General features: G+C 39.1%; 2 protein-coding genes across 2 annotated transcripts; both read left to right on the top strand.

Moving 5' to 3' along the window:
* Positions 1 to 242: 242 nt before the first annotated feature.
* On the top strand, positions 243 to 10,797 carry LOC102786791 (tetraspanin-7-like). Its single transcript, XM_006800346.3, has 8 exons — positions 243 to 367; positions 4,840 to 5,028; positions 5,271 to 5,345; positions 5,434 to 5,529; positions 6,482 to 6,637; positions 6,829 to 6,912; positions 7,001 to 7,072; positions 9,270 to 10,797. Exons 1-7 carry the CDS (start codon positions 287 to 289, stop codon positions 7,067 to 7,069), a joined length of 750 nt encoding a protein of 249 aa, XP_006800409.2. The 5' UTR covers positions 243 to 286; the 3' UTR covers positions 7,070 to 7,072; positions 9,270 to 10,797.
* Positions 10,798 to 11,311: 514 nt separating this feature from the next.
* LOC102787102 (mid1-interacting protein 1-B-like) lies at positions 11,312 to 14,595 on the top strand. Its single transcript, XM_006800347.3, has 2 exons — positions 11,312 to 11,466; positions 12,188 to 14,595. Exon 2 carries the CDS (start codon positions 12,370 to 12,372, stop codon positions 12,838 to 12,840), a length of 471 nt encoding a protein of 156 aa, XP_006800410.1. The 5' UTR covers positions 11,312 to 11,466; positions 12,188 to 12,369; the 3' UTR covers positions 12,841 to 14,595.
* Positions 14,596 to 19,943: the final 5,348 nt, after the last annotated feature.

The raw sequence follows: 19,943 nt of genomic DNA, 5'->3' as shown, positions 1-19,943 counted from the left end.
ACTGAATGGGGAATATTTGTGTTTGTATGAATGTTTTATTTGTTAAATCGTAATGTTGAAAATCATGTATTATACTTGTGTTTGTCTGTAATTAATGTGAGGTTAATACAGATAAACTAATAACATAAAACATGAGGAGCTTGCTCTGTTGTGCAGTTACTGGTAAAACCAGCAGAGGGGGCTGAGTGGTTGTCATCATGAGGGAGAGGTTTCCCTCTTCCTGTGGTGATAAAAGAGAGAAAGACGAGCGGAGTTCTGGTTTTGGTTCCTCAGTCTCAGATGGATTATGGCTCCCAGGAGGATGGAAACCAAACCGGCGATCTTCTGCCTGAAGACGCTGCTGCTGCTCTACTCCTTCATCTTCTGGGTAAGAAAACCTGTTCTTCATGTCTTATTTTAACTTCAGCTAAATCCTGTCTCACAATCAGATCCAAGAGCTCAACGGGTTTGTTTAAAACATGTTTAAACTGCTGAAATGTCATTGAAATCCTCAGACTGAAATATTTTGAATAGGTGTAAATTTGATAAATTTTAGAATAAGCTGCATTAATTAAACATGCAGGTGAGTAGATAAAAACTTCAACCAATTTATCTATTTTTAAAGTGGACAAAGTCAAAGGTCATAGGATCGGTAATTATTTGGATTCTGAGGAATGAGTAGGATGAAGCCAGAGCTCTGACACCAACCTGAAAATGAAGACATGGACCTCCGGAGAGGGCACTGCTGAAACAACACCTGATAACAGGAAGCAGTCATGTCAGTAAAGCTGATCAGAATATTCTTGCTTTGTCTCATTCAGGCTCAGCTCTGGTTGTCTTAGTCCAGCTCCTGTTTTGTTTCATAATCAACAGTCTGTATTTCCTAACCATAATTTGTTGTTGTTAGTTTGTCCAACTTTTCACTTAACCTTTATTTTCTAGGCCTGATCAGTTGCTCAGTCCTATTTCTTATAAAACTTGCTGTACAGTTTGTTTGCAGGCTACATTGTTAACTAGTTTGTTTGTTTTTTTCCTAGTCCCAGTTATTTCCTTTCTCAATACAATACACCCTGTTGATTAGCAGCCTAGACGTTTATTGTTCATAGTTGCTTTCCACTGTAACCCATACAGCTATATTGCCCTAGACTTATTTTTTTAAACCATCCGGGTGGTTGTGTACCATTGATTGTTACCTAATGGATTATGCTAGTTACTTTATATAGTCCTAAATTTTGTTTCTTCCCAGTTGTCCTAACAAGGCCTGAATTCTAGTGCTAATTTTAGTCCAGTCCAATTTACAGTCTAGTCTGAGTTGCTACCTGTTCCTCATTACAATCTTCTCCCAGCTGTTGTCTTTATTTTTTTACACAGTCCTGTTTGCAGCCCTCTGTGTAGTTTCTATCTCAGTTTGTTGATTACTCTGAGTTGATGTTTTCTAGTTGCTTGTTGCCTAGGCCACCTTGATGCCAATGACCTAGGTTTTTCAAAGAGTCTGGCCATATCATTGCTGCAGCAGTTGACTAACACTACTATCTAGCCAGTCCACATTGTTTCCTTTTTAGCTAACTGTTCCCTACAAAACCCAGATTGTTGACTTGTCTGGTTTCTCGTCTTGTAATGCCTAATGTTGCCATACCCTGTTGTTGAGGAGGATTCATTGTTTGGTATTCCTGATTGTTTACTTCACTGCTGTTTTTTACGGGTTGTTGTCTTGTTTGAATTGTTTGCCCAATGCTGCAAATTGGGCTACATTTGTTTTTTGACTTATCATTTATGCTGTTAGTTTTATAGCTGATAAACATTTTCTTGTCATTGTTGTTGCTTCCTATTTATCCTAACAAGGCCTACTTTCTGTTAAGAGTTTAGAGTATCCCTACTTGTTGCCTACAGTAGTCCTGTTTTTCCCCATTTTGTTTCCTATCCCTAATTTCTAAGCAGTCTGTCCTGTGGTTTTCTAGTGCCTAAGTCTGCTTAATCTACTTGTCATGAAAACAATGGTTGTTGCTGCAACAACTGATTGTTGCCTATCTCTGGCTGTATCCTAACATTACTGGTAAGCCCTGCCTTGTCCTGGTAGTTACTTAATTGACTATTGCTGATCTTTCTATTGCAGTCCAGTTAGCTGTATTGCCCAAGATATTGCCCCAGCTTTAGCTGTTGCTTAGACTGAGTTCATCGAGTTCAGCTTCTTTTCCAGTCTTGGTTGCTATTGGATTTTTAGCCTCTGATCATTGTCAGGTCCTTCCTATTGCAGTGGCCAATTTGTCCTAATGAGGACTGTGTTTTGTGTGGTCTTAGAGATCTAACCTATAGCACAGACTAACTTCCTCTTGCTCTGAATGAGATTTCAGTGTTGGAGAGACTGTTTTCTCTCGATGGACGCTGACTGTAGTTCAGTCTGTCAGAAAAATTTTACCTGCTGAGTATTAAATTAAATTAAATTATCATTAAATTAATATTTAATATTGACCTTATCTGATCTATTTCTGTTTCAGATTCAAACATTAGTCTTTCATAACAGATTTTACAACAAAATAATCTAGTGCAGAATCATGTAAGTCACATTTTACTTTAAATGTCATTGTCTTTGTTGCTGGCACAAAGTAAATGATAAAGATATCGAACATTATTTCCCGGTCCATTTATTGTTGAAGTGAATCAGATTTTTTTTAATCTTCCCAGACACAATCTGTTGTCTGCTGCGCAAACACAAACTCCCACTTTTATCCCGAATCAAACCAACCTGACGTGACTCCAGCTGACAGACGGCTTTCTTGTCATCTGCGGAGTGTTTCAACAACCCAGCATGACTCCTTTTGAAACGCTCATACAGGCGCAGCAGGCAGCCCGGCACGACCGGGAGTCAAAATCAAATGCCTCCTTCATTTATCTCCTGCCAGCAGCCAGTGCCTTTTCTCCTCTTTCATCCTGTGCCGGTCTTACTCCCAAATCTGATCAGGCGTCCTCATAAACCACCTGAACAAGACATAGTATCCAGATAAAGAGCTGGCTCATCAGAAAAATTAGTTATAAATCATGAAACTGATATTTGCATGATAGGTCCTCAAGAGAATTTACAGTGATTTTCAAAACAAGGGAATTTCACCTTGTTAGAACCTTTTAAACAAACCTTTTAATCAATATGTCTGGTGATTTAGTTTGGACACCGTGCTCAAATATTGTTATATGTTTAGTTTGAAAGGCTGAAATCAGATTCACGGACTCATGTAGCATAGAGAAAAATTAAGAACCAAACTGCAACAATCAGAAGAAGAAGAAGAAGAAGGACTGCAGATTTGAATCACGTTTCATATGTTTTTTGTTTTTATTTATTTATTTTTATAATTACCAGTTTTGACAAGGAGACTGGTATTGAGAGTTGGTGATGGTGGCCCGGGGGCTTTTAAGTGCTTTGGTAATTATTTTTTATTGATTTTTATGATGTCTGTGGACAGTTGACTTCAAAATAAAGGCTGAGATTGATGTTGGGAACGATATGACCTATGGACGCCTACCCTCCTCTCATTATGCCCCACAATCTTTTTCTTTTAAACACAAATATATTTAAATATATTTGTATCATTATAGAAACACAAACCTACCACCTACTCTAGTAATCTCAGTGTCCATCTTGTACTACATCTACTGACAACCATTCATCCAATCCACTCTGACTGGGTGGAGCACACATTTCCACAGTGGTGTTTTTTGGGAATGTTTTTGAGGACATTCCCTGACATTAGTGCACTCTGAAACCTCTTTGCTGCTAAAAACCGTAAAATGGATGCAATTATTATTGAAGACATCTGATGAGCTACCCCGGAGTACAACGAGTGAATTAAACTGGAGTGAAAACACTCCACTGCAGACATTATGAGTTTGTCAGAGTTACTTTTGCTCTTCTTCTGTGCGCTCTGACTGTGTCTGCAGCTGCTGAGCTAAATTCTTTCAGCTGGTTTCAGCTGTATGTAGCATCCAGTTTGTCATAGGGATGCTGGTCCAGCTTCTTTTCCCATCTGTTTGTCACTTTGTCACTTCACTGTCAGAGTCTGCAGAGACATGTGGTGCTTAATTACAGTCCCAGCTTCTGTGTGCGGTTCAACACGTCTGCTGCACAGCTTTAACTTCTTTTGCAGATTAAACTTTTGCAAAAAAAATTAATTTTTTTGACTGGACAGAAAACATTATAACTTGCTTTACGTACCAACTGTATAAAACTAAAACGCCTTTATGCTTCCTCATGAATGAATGATGAGTTTATAAGGGCTCTGTGGTCATATGAGGTTCGTGTCTTCATCAGCTGTTTGTGAACACTAAGGTTTTTGTTGATTTTTTTTATCATGGCTATTTAGTCTTTTCACTAAATTACTAAATAAATAAATAAAAGTCTACATCTTTTTTTGTCTCATATTATAATATATTATTCAATCCCCAACCAAGTAAAATGATAAAAAACATCCCAGGTCATTACAAAAATGATTTGTTACTTTTTTCTACACTTGCACATCAATGATTTGTCTCTAATTTGAAATTGTACTGTATAACTGTATATTTAAATGCTGCTTTTGTCCAGTTCTTCAAAATAGCCACTAAATATAGCAACAGGCATATCATCATAAAAGTGATGTTAGCTATATATTATATAATAATATATAATATATATTTTAAAAAGAGAGAAATTCGCACTAATAAACCATCTACCAAAATGTTAGTGGGGTTTTTTGTTTTTGTTTTTTTAATGGAGCAGTTAATACAATGAACTGAAATGGATTAAAATGCAAATTACAATCAATCAATGTAGTGTTTTTAAGTTTTTCTTTTCTTTTTCTTTTACACTCATTTTTTTAAACACTCCTTCAGGTGACAGGGGTGGTCCTGCTGGCGGTGGGGTTATGGTGGAAGTTCATGTTGGGTCCCTACATGTTGCTGATCTCTAGCAGCCCTTCCAGTGCTCCCTACGTCCTCACTGGCACCGGCGCGGCCATTGTCCTGTTCGGACTGTTCGGCTGTTTTGCCACCTGTAGGGGGCATCCCTGGATGTTAAAACTGGTGGGTCTTCCAGCTTACTCGGAATTTGTTAACAAATGTCTGACTAAACCTTTTATGAGTCTATTCAATGACCTACTAGAAGTTCTGTTTTATTTATTTTTTTATGTGACTAAAGGTTTCAAAATTAAAAATCTCTGCTAACTAATATATCTATCAAGTTTTTAGGTTTAATGACCAGTTAACTTGCTCATTCCGTATGGTGTGACTCCTTGTCCGACCTCTGACCTTTGATCTCTCCTCAGTACGCAGTGTTTCTGTCTCTGGTCTTCATGACTGAACTCATTGCTGGGATCTCTGGATTTGTCTTTCGTCATGAGGTCAAAACACACTTGAGAGTTTTCAGAATACCTTCAAAAAACACAGCTGCTCAAACTGACCAATATCTGTCTGTGTTTGCATGTTTAGATTAAAGGGACATTCCTCACTGCCTACAGTGCAGCAGTGATGAGATATGACGGACGAGATGACAGGAGTCTGGCAGTAGATGGTGTCCAACGCAGAGTAGGTGTTTTCCATGATCCACTCATTAATGTTTCGTAAGTAGTATATTGGAAACTAAAAAGTTACCTCTAAACTTTCCAAGTATCTTAATAAAAGAAGCAACTTTTGGGTGGTCCCTTATTCACAAAGGGTCACCATGGGAGGAAGTGGCACGTTTTATGCTGGTTGCCCTTCCTGACATAACCCCAAAGGATTTTGTGTCCTCTACTGAGACCAAACCAGGGATCTTTTACTTGTCAAGCTAAAGTCCAAACTGCTAGTCTATGGAGCATTTTACCTTATTACCAACACCTACATTTGTTTTTTCTTTTGGGTGTTCCTCAGGGTCATATTGTTGGTCTCTTATAGTTTTAACTTTTAAACAACCCTCTGTGGCATTAATTTTATTTTATTTCTTTAGAGAGCAAATATTTCATATTTATTTTTATTTTCTTGCAAGCCTGTCGGTCCCTATTGATGGATCAGTCAAGAAAGTTGTCCTCCCCTTGGTTTACTAAAGGCAATAAGGGGTACCAAAAATGTCAGTGTCACTGTTATATATACATACACACACATACACACACTCCTGTGGTAGCAATCAAATATATTTCAAATATTGATGCACATGTTTTATTAATGCAGTTATTCAAACATATAAAAATGATATAACTACTTTTATTTTATTAAACATGTCTCATGTCATTAAAGAACAAAGATTTTAAGGGTTGGTGTGATAACTAAATATGCAGTCTGCATGAGGACAATAACATACAATAGAGATAATTAATTTCCTAATAAAACAAACAAAAAGAAGCAAAAGGAACAATGTCAGAGACTTCATAGGCAAAAACATTTGCTGATATGTCCAGCGTTCTTTCATGCAGATTTTACACTGATGACGTCTTTCACACATTCAGAAACAAACATGATGAGATCTTGAAAAGTGGTGATTTGGTTGTCTCTGTTTCTTCAGTTACACTGCTGTGGAGTTTATAATTACACCAGCTGGTTCAGCAGTGTGTATTTTCCCATCAGTGGGATTCCTACCAGCTGTTGTGTTCATGTCTCTGACTGCAATGAAGCAGACCTGAAGAACACCACTCTGGCAGCTCAGAAGGTCTACAAAGAGGTCAGGAAGGCACAAATAATACATGAAGAAAATTCAGTTCCCAAAAGTTTTCATATGCATTTGCTTTTCTGTGGAGATTATTAAGATTATTATAATTATTAAGTCTAACAACCACAATTATGCTAAGTGGTCACGTGATGGTGATCCATCAGTCTGTATTTACTGCAAATCACTTTACCCTGTCTCCGCAGGGTTGCTATGAGCTGGTTGTGTCCTTCATAGAGAGCAACATGGGAATCATTGCTGGAGTTACCTTTGGTATTGCCTTCTCTCAGGTACTAAACATGGCTTTTGGAATCAATAGGAGACAATAGGAGACAGTGACACTGAAGCAGAAATAAAATCCATCTCTGTGTGTTTTAGCTGCTCGGTGTAACTCTGGCCTGCTGCTTGTCTCACTTCATCAACAGCAACCAGTACGAGATGATCTAACAGGTAATTCACACATCCCCGGCACTAACTTATCACTTACTGATGGACACTAACTAACCAACCAAGGTGTAGCGTAACTAACCAAAGCTACACTTAACCCACCTGAAAGTGAGATCTAACAACAAAAGTAAACTAGAGTGCTTATGCATAGGAAAAAATATAATAGGAATGTGTGCATAAAAGAGCGCACACAGCTTTGGTAAGAAAGTACTTGGGGTACTTAGTGGGTAGAGTAGAAAAGGGCTATATACGTCGCAAATCTAGATCTTAACCTACTTCTAACTCACATCTACCTTACTTCAAACCTACATGTAGACCTTGAACTAAACCGAATTTACATCAAACACAGAGAACCTAGCCCAAATCTACACTTAAAACTACCCCAAACCTAGAGATACACAACCAATGCAAGTCTTGATCTTGACCTAAATCAAACCTAACTAATACAAACTGAGACCTTCACCTATAGAGATTGACAGACCACGTGACTTTCGCGCATTGCATGCCGGTAACTCGTGGCAAAACAATCCAAGTACCGCATCAAATGCAAGCATTTGCAGCACCGCAAAACTTTCATTCTCCGGTTCCAATAAATTCTTGCTTTTTCTTTGCCCCCCAAAAAAGGTATGTACAAAACGAAGGAGAACAATGCCGGTCCGTACAAAGACAGACTTGATGAAAAGTCAATATTTATAATTATACGGTTCTTGGAGTGAGTGCATACACTCATGAAGTTTAGTAACTTCAGGTCACTGCAACAAGCCCAGGTACTGTTTACCGAAGAATGGGTACAGGACCTTGAAATGCACCGTGTAGAACGAAAGACCATCGTACGTATCATAAGTTTACCAGTCTCACAAATCGTCTTCATAAATACACATTCGTTAACCGTTTATTAATAGGACCTTTGAGCTCAACGGTAATTAATTAGTAGTTGAAATAATTTCTGGTACGCGTTACAGAAATGTAGTAGTGACAATAATATTGTATGCTGTAATCGCACTGGGCAATTAGTGATACAAAAAACCTGTTTTATCCTGTGAATAAAAGTACATGTTTTTGTCAATGTACCATGGTAATAACAGAAGCGAAACACAATATTGTGTCAGGACAATTCACTATTTATGCACAATAAACAAAGGAGCATAGCGTGACAATTTCTGTTCAGCGCCAGACTTGCTTGTAACCTATATCACCAATTATGTTATGAAAAATGACGTATTAACTACTACAAAACACTGACCTTTGTGGAAATGCTTGGAGCAGACTAACATGTGAGCTGGAGTGTTCTGGGACGTTATATTTGGTCTTTGAATGTCTGCAATCCAGGCCATCCGTCGCCTCTTTCTCTTCAACGACGTAATCCGATAACAACCGATCTCTTTACCCGTCGGCTTCCCGTGGCTATCATGCGACCGGCTATTGCAGTTTACAACAGCATCTTGCCATTTTTTGTGTTTCTTTTTATCGCTGTGTAACTGATTTCAGTTGAAAGCCTGCGTGCGCTAGTACCTCTTGCCACGAGTTCCCAGAATTCTTTGCGGTTTTACCCCTGAATGACGTCACATTTTCAATCTCTATACAAAACATTAACCTTTACCCAACCCATATAACCTTTCATAATCCTACATCTAACCTGACCTACCTCAATCTACCATCTACCCCAAGACTATACCTTAAACCTACTCCTAACCTAAACCTAGATCTGCACCTTACCTGCAGGGATAGCTGGGGGCAGTGATAGCTCAGTAGGTAGAGTGGTTGCCCCATGATTGGAAGGTCGGGGGTTTGACTCCACTGAATGGCCACCCTGAGGTACCGTCCCTACACACTGCTCCCTGGGTGCTGCATTGGTGGCTGCCCACTGCTTGAATGGGTTAATTGCAGAGGAGTAATTTCCCCATGGGGACTAGCACATACACATTATGACATTATTATTATTGTTATCTCAAACCAAGTTAAAACCTAAAGCTACACCTAACCTACCCCAAGACTCAACATTAAACTTACTCCCAACCTAACTCCAACTTCATAACTATATTTGATGTACCCCCAACATAGACCTACACCTAACTTACACTAAAGCTGAACACACCCAACTTGAATCTAAAGTTTACTTGACCACATTCTCAACTCTTTAAGTGAATGTAAAACAAGCATGTGCTGTTGTTTACCTCCATGTCTGTGTTTTCTTTTGCAGGAAAGTGAATAAGATGTACATCACCATGGAAACCTTAGGAAAAACACACACATACAAACGCGCACTATTAACATTCCTGTTGTATTTATTTTGTGTCTTGCTGTGAAATACTGAAAATTGACCCCTTTGTGTTCTCTCTCTTTGTGTTGTTAGGATCTTTCTTTGTATGTGTGTCAGGCTCAGGTCCTGAAAAGACCTGTTGTCAGTAACAATCATATTCAGAAAGCCCTCTTAGGGGCACCAGAACACTTGAAAGGCTTTCACATTTTTAGGTTAAAGTTGAAATTTGATTCTGTGGCAGTGTGCTGTGTTTGAAAGACGTGTTGTTCATGTTTCATATTCTGTGTACTGTGATGTGACAGATTTTATATTTCTGTTTTCTGAATGACAAACTCACTGATAACTATTTGAGACATGCAATGTTTTCAACAAAATAAATGAGGCTGCGCGTTGTGTCGATAAATCCAACATAAGAAAACCTTACATGTAACATCTAACTTTACTTTGACATAATAGCATCACACAGTTGCTGCAGCTTTGTCAGCTCCACATCCATGTGAATCCATCCACAAGAATCTCCTGTTTAACCACATGCCCAAAGGTGCTCCATTAGCTTGAGGATCTCGTGTCTGTGGAGGCCATTGGAGTACAGAGAACTCATTGTCATGTTCAAGAAATCACTTTGAGATATAGTTTCATGACATGGTGCATTTTCCTAATGGAAGAATTATTAGGATAGTTAACAATACTTAGGTAGACTGTGGTGTTTAAACAATGCTCAGCGTGCCATCACACCTTTACACCAGAAAAAAACTAAACCACTGATACAAAGCTGGAGAGACCCTTTCTTGCATGTCATTCATCAAATTGTAAACCTACCATCTGAATACTAAAGCTGCTATCTTCTCGAGCTATTTTCTCTTAGAGAGCAGTCATATGTTCAGAGTTGCTTAAATCAGCTTTCTTTTCCCTTCTCATGCTCACTTTGAACTTCAGCAGGTTGTCTTGATTATTTTATACATGCTTAAATGCATTAGTGCCATGTGATTGGCTGATAAGATATTTGTATTAATAAGAAGCTGACAAGTATACCTACTGCTGTTTGGCATTATTTAAAAAAGAGAATCCTGGTAATAAACTAAAATACACTGTGAAAATAAATACTTCATGGCTGGGGAAGAATTCAGTCGTAATATAATGTGGAGCCAGACGGGGGCAATGTTTTACACATCCATCCATTAGAGACAGACCACCATTCCCACTCACATTCACACATAACACACAATTTAGGATCACCAGTTAACCTAGCATGCATGTTTTAGAACTGACTGTGGGGAACCAGAATTCCCCGAGTGAATCCATGCAAACACGTTAGAACATGTGAAATAATCTTTAAAATACTCATTTGTAGAAATGAAAACAGCAGCATGAGATTGTGAAAACCTTCCTCATATGGAATCAGAAACTTCTAGTGAGTTTTAAAAGTTGTAATATTTTAAATTAAATTTGTAATGAACATTTAGTAACATCATCCTTAACTCCTTTGAAATATAATCTAGTCTGATTTTATAATCATTATCATTATATATATTATTTGATCTATATCTTTTGATTTATTTGAGCTACCTTACTAAGTCCTGATGTACTAAATAAAGGACATCTTGGGCTTTCCGTTGATATCTGATGTGTTTGGGTGGTCTCCGTTACCTCCAAATAGGAAGGAAATCACAAAAAACGTTTCATGGGAAGATTCTCTTTTCCTGGGTTCTCAGGAGGATATTGATGTTTATTTGTTCATACAAAAGTAACATTTATTTCTCCCCAAAGAGGGTGGACAAGGTTGCATCAGTCAAAACGTGACAAACAATATAAAATAAAACAAAGTCTTAATAATATATTTAAATTTTAATGTAACTACTGCTTTCGTTGTAAACCTTAAATGTAAATAAATATATTATTTCCAAAGCTTTATTTTTATTCAAGTCAGTTTATAAACAATGCAACACTATCCGACGTTCTCCGTGACGTCACACCCTCTGTGATTGGCTGTGATCGTGATCCCATGTTTTGCTCCGCCCCGACTCTCCTGCCTCCCTAACAACCACAACCGGCCCGACCGTCTACAAGATCCCTTTTCCGGACAGCTTTAACGGGCAGAATCAGCGACTTGGTACCCAGGAACCACAGCCGACACACGGTAAGCTGACGTAGGCGCACTGCCGCCGGTGTTTACCCGTTTTAAAAGTAGACTTAGCGAGCTAACGGTACCCGGAATCAGCCGCCGGGTGGCGAGGCTAATAAGAGCAGCTGTGCGGTCATTTGTTCCAGTTAAAATGAAGATTTAAGCGGTGTAAGCGTCGCTAATTCACAGTTACATAGGATGGATGGATGGATGGTTTATTGGTCCCGCCTGTTCAAAGGTCCCCTGGTTTAGCTTTAGGTAGAGGCCGGTGCTTTTATCGGACGGCGCTGTGATTCCCCTTCATTTCCGTGTTTTCTCCTGCAGACCCCCCTCCTCCTCTGTCCGGGCTGCCACCGCAGGTGTTCACGCTGTTTTTAAAAAACGTTGCCAGCACCTCACGTTTCTCACGTTTATTTGCATGCGAGGCTGTGGCTGTGCAGCACAGAGAGATTTAAATAATGCAAATCGATCTTCAGCAGCGACAGAGGTGGCTGAATATGAAGTAAGTAACGGGGGGGGGGGGAGATCCGATGTCCGATAATGGATGCACGATATACTGTTAGAGCTCCTGGCTAGTTCCCCCATCCCTGAGCTCTGTAGTTAAATCATGAAGGCCTCAAATGACCCTGCAGATGTCATGGGTGTCCAGCATGTCCAGGACATCTCCTGGACATGCTGGGTCTTCATTTGAAGCTGCTTCATCCTTCCTCCTCTTCCTTTTGTGTTTTTATATCAGGTTTACGCCTCTGGAGTCAGCTGGAGTCCTGCAGCAGAAACACGGGGCCCTCAGCTCAGGAGTTGGCCCATTTTGGAGCAGTGAGTGCCTCCACAGTCTCTCAGTAATCCTTTAAGGAGCATTAGCGGGCTAAGTTTGGCGCTGCGACCGCTGGCCAACACGGGCCCTCACCAGCCGCCGTCATGCAGATACCTGACTCCTACAACCAGAAGAACTCACTCTTCAACGCCATGAACCGCTTCATTGGCGCCGTCAACAACATGGACCAGACAGTGATGTTGCCCAGCCTGCTGCGGGACGTCCCGCTGGATGACAGGGATGACCTGAAGCCGACAGAGAACGGGGATGGTGGGGATGACGGTGGTGGCACAGGTAGCACCGACAGCGCCTACTTCCAGCCTGATGCTGACATGTACAGCTCATACATCCTGCTTAAATCCATCCGCAATGACATCGAGTGGGGCGTCGTGCAAGGCGAGGAGTTGCGAAAGGAGAAGGCGGGTGTGGCCAGCGTGGTGGTGGCAGAGGAGGATGACCTGGAGAAGCAGTTTCACTTCCACCTGAATGGACTCCACGTGGTTCTGTCGAAACTGACGCATAAAGCTAACACACTGACGAATCGCTACAAGGAGGAGATCGGCTGCGGGAACTGAGCGCTGAATGTTCTGACGGTTGGCGCTCTATGGGTTTTAGCTCAGTAACTACAAGCGAAGGAAGGAGCATGTGCAGACGCCAGAATTCACTTAAAAGCTTTTTCACAGCCTACAGTGGTGGATATCATTGTGTTAAATTAACTAGCCAGTCCCAAAAACGGTGAATAAAAATATCTGCAGATTGATTGTGATTGTGTGACTGGAACAATTTGGGAATTTTTTTGTCAAATACTGAGAACTACAATTTTAATAACAGTTATTCAGTCAACTGAGTCCTTGTGAGGGTCGTTAAATCATCTTAAATGCCATTTTTTTGTATTCACTGGCAGCTTTTTGGATCTCATTTTGGCACACGCACTTTAAAATTCTGAATTAAGTCTGGATCTGTGCTACTAAACAGTAAGTCAGTACGGTAATGAATTTGTAGAGTTTTTGCTTGAAACCCTCCAAAATAAACCAATAGTAAAACATTTTAATTCATCAGCTGCTCGCTGGTGGTGAATGCTGGAGTTCAATCACATGGAATGTGATTACAGAAAGTAGCTTTAGTAGTAAATTCAGCTTTAAATATTGTAAACTTAAGACCTTAAGACTTAAGTTTGATTATCAACTCTTAAATATATCAAATTAATAAGTTTAAGAGATAGATGATGGGTATGCAGGAGAAGGACAAAGGATCTAAAATTGATTAATTTTGAATATTTGGTTGGTTGACCTTTCATCAGGAGAAATCTGTTACACTTCTAAACTACTGTAAACAAACATAACCTTAAAAAACCCCTAATCTAAACAATTTTAAATGAAATGGGATCCTGGTATAATCCCTGTGGAATACCATTGAGCCAAAAATCTGTCTCTGATTCCAATAACTCTTTCTTTGGCATACTTTAAACACCTGAATCCACTGTTTGTCTTCTGGATATGACATCTTGTTAAGATTCGGCAGATTAGAGTGTCTCTGCTCTGAGCTCCCTACAGCAGTTTGTAGTTAAAGAGCTAAAACATATTCTTCATGGACTTCCCTTTTTTTTTTCCTTGAAGACTTCGTCTAGGTGGTGGGCTGCTTGCATTCTATTTTCAGGGTTGACGTCTGTCCGTTTAAAACAAAAAAAAACCAAACAAACAAAAAATCTCCTGACATCCTTCATTTCATGCTGCAAATTCCAAACTATGCAAACACACGAGAGCACAAAAGAAGCTGGCTTGACATTTCTGTACAGCTTTAGACGCACAAAAAGGAGAAAATATGAATCCTTAAATTTCCCAATAGTAATAATAACCCAGTTCTCATGGTGCATGATCGTTCATAACCTGTTAACATCTCCTGACAATCGATTGTAACCAGACCACAAATTCCCAGTTCTTTGGTTTAACTTAAATGTGGAAGTTCTGATATTTTAAAGATGCCACAGTTTGTCCATTTATTAAAGGACTAAAGCACCTTATTTTTAAAATTTTAAGGAGTTTGGCAGAAACCCATAGTTTTTGTCTGGTTTCAGCTGAATAAAAGAGAAGGTGTAATGAATGGTTATTGGCTGATTTTTGAACTGAACTTAAAGAAGTGAATGTTTTGTTCGTTGTCTCAAAGCTTTATGTTAATGAATTGAACACTGTGCTTGATGGTCGATGACACGTGAAGGCGTTCTGGAATCTGTGTGTGTATGTGTGTGTGAAGAATGCTGGGTGTACATATACTGATGTTTATTGGTTTTTCTATTTCTGTCCAGTTTGACCATTAAAAGATTTTGGTGTGTATTTTTGGTCTTTTCGTTCATCAAAACTTACTGACCACATTTGGGGAAAAAAATGGTTTCCGTATCGCTGCAACCATCCACAGCTCCAGACCACGTGTTACGAACTGGAAATGGAGGCCCTTTGCCTCATGCCTTGTGTGCACGACATCACATGAGAAACCTCAGCAGAAAACCCCTTAATAAATGTTTTAGGCTAAATATCTGGGAGCATGTTTCTATGAATGTGGACTCCCAGAAGTGGAGCTCTAGGTAAAGTATTTAGATATCTGACAGCAGATTTGCCTGTAGAAACCAGAGCTTCTCATGTACGAGGCACATATTCACAGGGCTCACCACAGCAGGTAGCGCCACATGTTTGATTTGGCATATTTATTTATGCCAGATGCCCCGTAAGGGTTTGTGTATCCTTCTGGTCTCAAACCAGGGATCTTTCATGTGTTAAGGAACATAATATCTTTAAAATAATGCAGGTAGTTTCACAGATATCAAAACAAATGTCCGGCTTCATTGTGATATTCCCCATGTGTGACACCATACACCAAATCCAGATGGACTTCTTTAGACAATGGAAATTTCTAATAAATTTGTGAAAGTGTTTTTTTGTGAATCTTTGAACTGCTTATATTTCTGCGGTTTTCTAGATAAAACATCTAACACCCCTTTATCCCTTTTCAGTCAATTTACAGTTGGGAACCTGGAATTCTGCAGAATTCCTATCGAGAAGTGCATCTTTGCCCTGAAATGTGTTTCCAGGCAAATCTGTGATGGTCAGGTGGGAGGAATTTAATGAGCTGGCATTGAATGACCCAGTTTTATTTAAAGAGCAAGGAAGCTCCTGTAAAAAGACATGTATTTTTAAAGTTCAAAAATATATGACAGTTAAGTGAATGAATAGTTATAATTATGTTTGTTTTTGCTGGGTTTTGCCTAAATTGAGCAGCCCAACCTTCAGGTTCAGGGTTTGACATTATATTAGTCATAACCTATAAGATACAGCAAAGACTGGGGATCTTACAGATGGCTCTAGATGTATTAATAAATTAAAAAAAAAACAACTAATAAATCATGGTCATCCACAGCAAGTTGGTACAAATTAAAGATATAAGCAACATCTCTCCAAAATCCTAATTTGTCTCCTGTAGTAGGTTAACCTTACAAATCAAAGCTGTAGCTTACATATTAAAAGTTCACCAGTGCTGATAATCTTTTTCTTCAGGTGTTTTGCTTGCTCTAAACTCCAGAAAGATTCCCATTAATGCCCTGTGTGACAAAGAAAAGCATCAAATACTGTCTTAATCCTTTTTTTTTAGATCTGTAAAAATGCTGATTAACAGGAAGTCTGCATCGCCGGGTTATTCTGGGTCGTATCAGATCAGCAGGTGAATCTTGTCGATCATTAAATTCACGGAAAGACTAACAGGACATCTGCAGCCAATCACACCTCCATTCACCTGTAATCTTCCATAATCCCTCCGACCTCGGAGCTGAAATGACTAAACTCAGCTGCCAGATAGTTTCCAACACAGAGGAGTCAGTGAACGCCCCTTCACCCGCCAGAAACTATCTGCTGCTTAGTGTTATGGAGCGATTGTGGCTCAAGAGTTGGCAGTTCGTCTTGTAATTGGAAGGTTGCCGGTTCGAGCCCCGGCTCGGACAGTCTCAGTCGTTGTGTCCTTGGGCAAGACACTTCACCCGTTGCCTACTGGTGGTGGTCAGAGGGCCCGGTAACGCCAGTGTCCGGCAGCCTCGCCTCTGTCAGTGCGCCCAAGGGTGGCTGTGGCTACAATGTGGCTTGCCATCACCAGTGTGTGTGAATGGGTGGATGACTGAATGTGTAAAGCACTTTGGGGTCCTTAGGGACTAGTAAAGTGCTATAAAAATACAGGCCATTTACCATTTATGTTGATTCATCAGTTATTTATACATAAAGAAAATAATATATAAAGAAGAAAAACAAATTAAGGAACAAATATTAAGAAGAGTAGCCTCATAGAAGGTCAGAAAAGTGACCAAAAAAAATTTATTTTGATGTTTTTAAGATGGACCTATTTTATTATATTTTACTATTATATTATTTAATATTATATTATTATATTTTACTACAACAGTATGACAGGTTTGGATAGGAACACTCCCCTTAATTTGTTTGTCTCAATTAGATAAAATACCATTCAGGTGAACTATCAGCCATGCAATGAGCACATAATGCCCATCCAAACGTCACTGAATAGCTCCGTGAAATCACCTGGCCTAAGATGATGTCTGGATAATGTTGGTTTCTATTTTTACTTCTTCTGGGCCTCAAACAAAACCCATAAATATCAAAACGTTACATTCAAAATGTAGGGTTATTGTCTCAAAATTTTAGGTAATTATCTCAACACTATGTCAAAATTTGGGGTCATTATCTAAAGATTTAGGGTTATCTCAAAATTTGTGTTCACTATTCCAGATTTCAGATAGTTTACTTCAAATTTAGGGTTAGTATGTCAGGATTGTGGGTTATCTCAAAATATTGGGTAATTAGCTCAATGCTTTGGGTCATTATCTCAATTTTTTTTTGTTTCGATTACCTAAAATGCTTGGTAAATGATCTAAAAAAAAAGAAGCCATTTATCTAAAAGGCCTGGGTTACCTCAAAACATGGGGTTATTATCTCAGTATTTTGGGTAAATTATATCAAATTTATAGATCATTTATCCCACATGTCTAAAATTTAGGGTTTTCTCAAGATCTTGGGTGAACATTTAAAATTTTTGAGATAGTTTACCCCAAATTTATGGTTAGTATCTCAGAATTTCTGGTTATTATTTCAAAAATATTGGGTAAATAGCTCATAATTCTGGGTTATGAAAACCTTTTGGTCATTATCTCAATATTTTGAGTGAATTATCTGAAATTGTTTAGTTTATTGTCATCTCAAAATTTTGAGATTTACCCAATAGTTCTGATGAGTATCTCAAATCTCATTTTAAGATTATTGTCTCAAAATACTGGTCAATTATCTCAAAATAATAATTCACTACTGCATGTTTTTGGTTCACCAGAATTTATTAGGCTTTCTGTGAAGTGCAACCTGGTGGTGGAAAAAAAATGGGATAAAGTTGTTGGGCCATTTCAACAATATAGTTAATGGAAATTTGTCTTGGTGTGCTCACACATACAGCAAGGTCAAGGTCAAGTTTATTTATATAGCACATTTTCAAAGTCCATGATGCAAGTGCTTAACAATGTAAAATGCCACAAATAACTAAAATAGTCTATAAAAACAACTAAAACAACAACCACAAAAACCAAAATGTTTAGGTCAATGTGTTTTAAATGCCAGACCATAAAAATGTGTCTTTAGTAAAGGTTTAAAGTGTTTGAGCATTTGTGTGATCTAGAGAAGGCTCTGTCACCATGAGATTTCAGTTTAGCGTGTGGAATAGTTAAAGGTTAGTTTTGACCTGGATCTCACGGTTCTTTCTGGAGCATAATTAAATAGGAGCTCAGGTAAGAAGGAGTTTGGCCGTTAAGTGATTTAAAAACAAAAAGTAAGATTTTAAATTGGATCCTGTAAGGAACAGGAAGCCAGTGTAGAGAGGCCAACACTGGGGTAATATGCAGTTGCATTATGGACCAACTGGAGACGATACAGTAAGGCACATAACAGCACAATATGATACAAAACACAAGTGCATGCAACCCTGTCATACTACAGGGGGTGTCCCTATCTTTAAAGTGCTTTTCAGTGGAATGAGTTGCAGTCAAGATTGCAGGAGTGAAAAGTCCATACTGCAGAAGGTACAGTTAATGTTGCAAGTGCATGATGCATATGTATGAGATTCAGGGCTTAATACACTCTGACTTCGAAATAAAAGCCCAGAGGGTTTTTTAAAGAGTGCCGCCAGGTAGTAAGACTTACCTATAAAGGGACTGGATTGACGCCCGAAAACAACATGCTTGATCTAAATAAAGTTCTGTTCTATTTTTTTTAATCTAAATTTATTTTTTATACATTTTATTGAAAGTTAAAGTTTCCATTCATTTAATATATTGCAGTTTGTCCTCTAACAGACTTCAATAAAGAAGTCAGCAGGGGGCGCTGTGGTAACACCACAGTACACACACACACACACACACAAACACCTCATATCACTGTGCAGCAGAGTGAGTGTGTGTATGTGTCTGTGTGTGTGTGCGTGTCAGAGTGCCAATTAGTGTTTGGGAGGTTTAGCCCAGAATAATTAACACACACATACACACACCCACACACAAAAACGGTTTTCATTAGTTTGTGTGTAAATGTTTGCGTGCGGAGGAATGAAGGCAAAGTGTGAAAATTAAAGGTCAAAGGTCAGCAGCAGGAGGGGGTGGAGGAGCGTGTTTAAAGTTTTTGTGTGATTGATTGCTGATCAGTGTGTGTGTGTGTGTGTGTATTTGTACTTTAAACCTAATCCCAGCCCTCCTCTTTATGTGTGTGTGTGTGTGAGTGTGTCTTTCTTTGTGTGCGTGTCTCCGTCGTTGTCGGTGCTGTCAGGCCTCGTTTCCGTGACGGCCGGCGCTGCAGCTCTGATTATTCACCTGTCACGCCGCTCGCTCTCTCTCCCACACGATGTTTCTCGCCTGTGCGTGTGTGTCTCCCTCCTCCCTCTGCGGCTCACTGCTTTGACAGACAGTCGGAGGTTTCCACAGCCTGTACACACACACACATGTACACACACCACAAATGTCTCTGTTATGACAGCTTTCACACATTTTCTATGTAAAGTTTTTTAATCACAATCCGACCACCAGGGGGCACCAAAACAAGGATGGTATTGTTACACTAAAAAACACCTTTTTTGTCAAGTTAACAGCAAATAATTGATGATAATAAAAAGTAGAAGAACAAAAGTTATGTTATTTATTTTACTCAAGTATCTGACCTAACAAGTTACAGCTAGCTAACCATCTTCATGTTTGTAGCTACTGTGGTCAATATTATTATCATCTTTCTGCCATTATCGGATTGACTGACGGATTAAATCTTTCGGGTCAAATTCCCATTTGTTAATGGGCATCCAAATGTCCAGTAGTCAAGCATTGCTTTGTCACTGGCAGATGATTGCTGGTGCCCATCGAAGGTTCTAGGTGGATAAGTAACGTTTTCATTTGTCACTTAACTGTATCCCTTACTCTTATTAGTAATCGCTTAAGTCGCTTTCCTTCAAGCTCAGAAACATTTACTTCAATTGTTACACTTTACATTGCCGGAAATTTCTTCACCTGCTATCCTGTGGAGCTGCTGAACATCATTAATTTTTAATGGTTCACAATCCAGCGTTGATGACCTGGCCAGAGTGTGTCCCAACTCTTGCCCAGTGA

This window comes from Neolamprologus brichardi, chromosome 23, assembly GCF_056152115.1.
Source record: "Neolamprologus brichardi isolate AB-2024 chromosome 23, ASM5615211v1, whole genome shotgun sequence".
Classification (NCBI taxonomy): domain Eukaryota; kingdom Metazoa; phylum Chordata; class Actinopteri; order Cichliformes; family Cichlidae; genus Neolamprologus; species Neolamprologus brichardi.
Note: the sequence above shows the minus strand (reverse complement) of the source record. Positions and strands in the feature narration are given on the sequence as shown.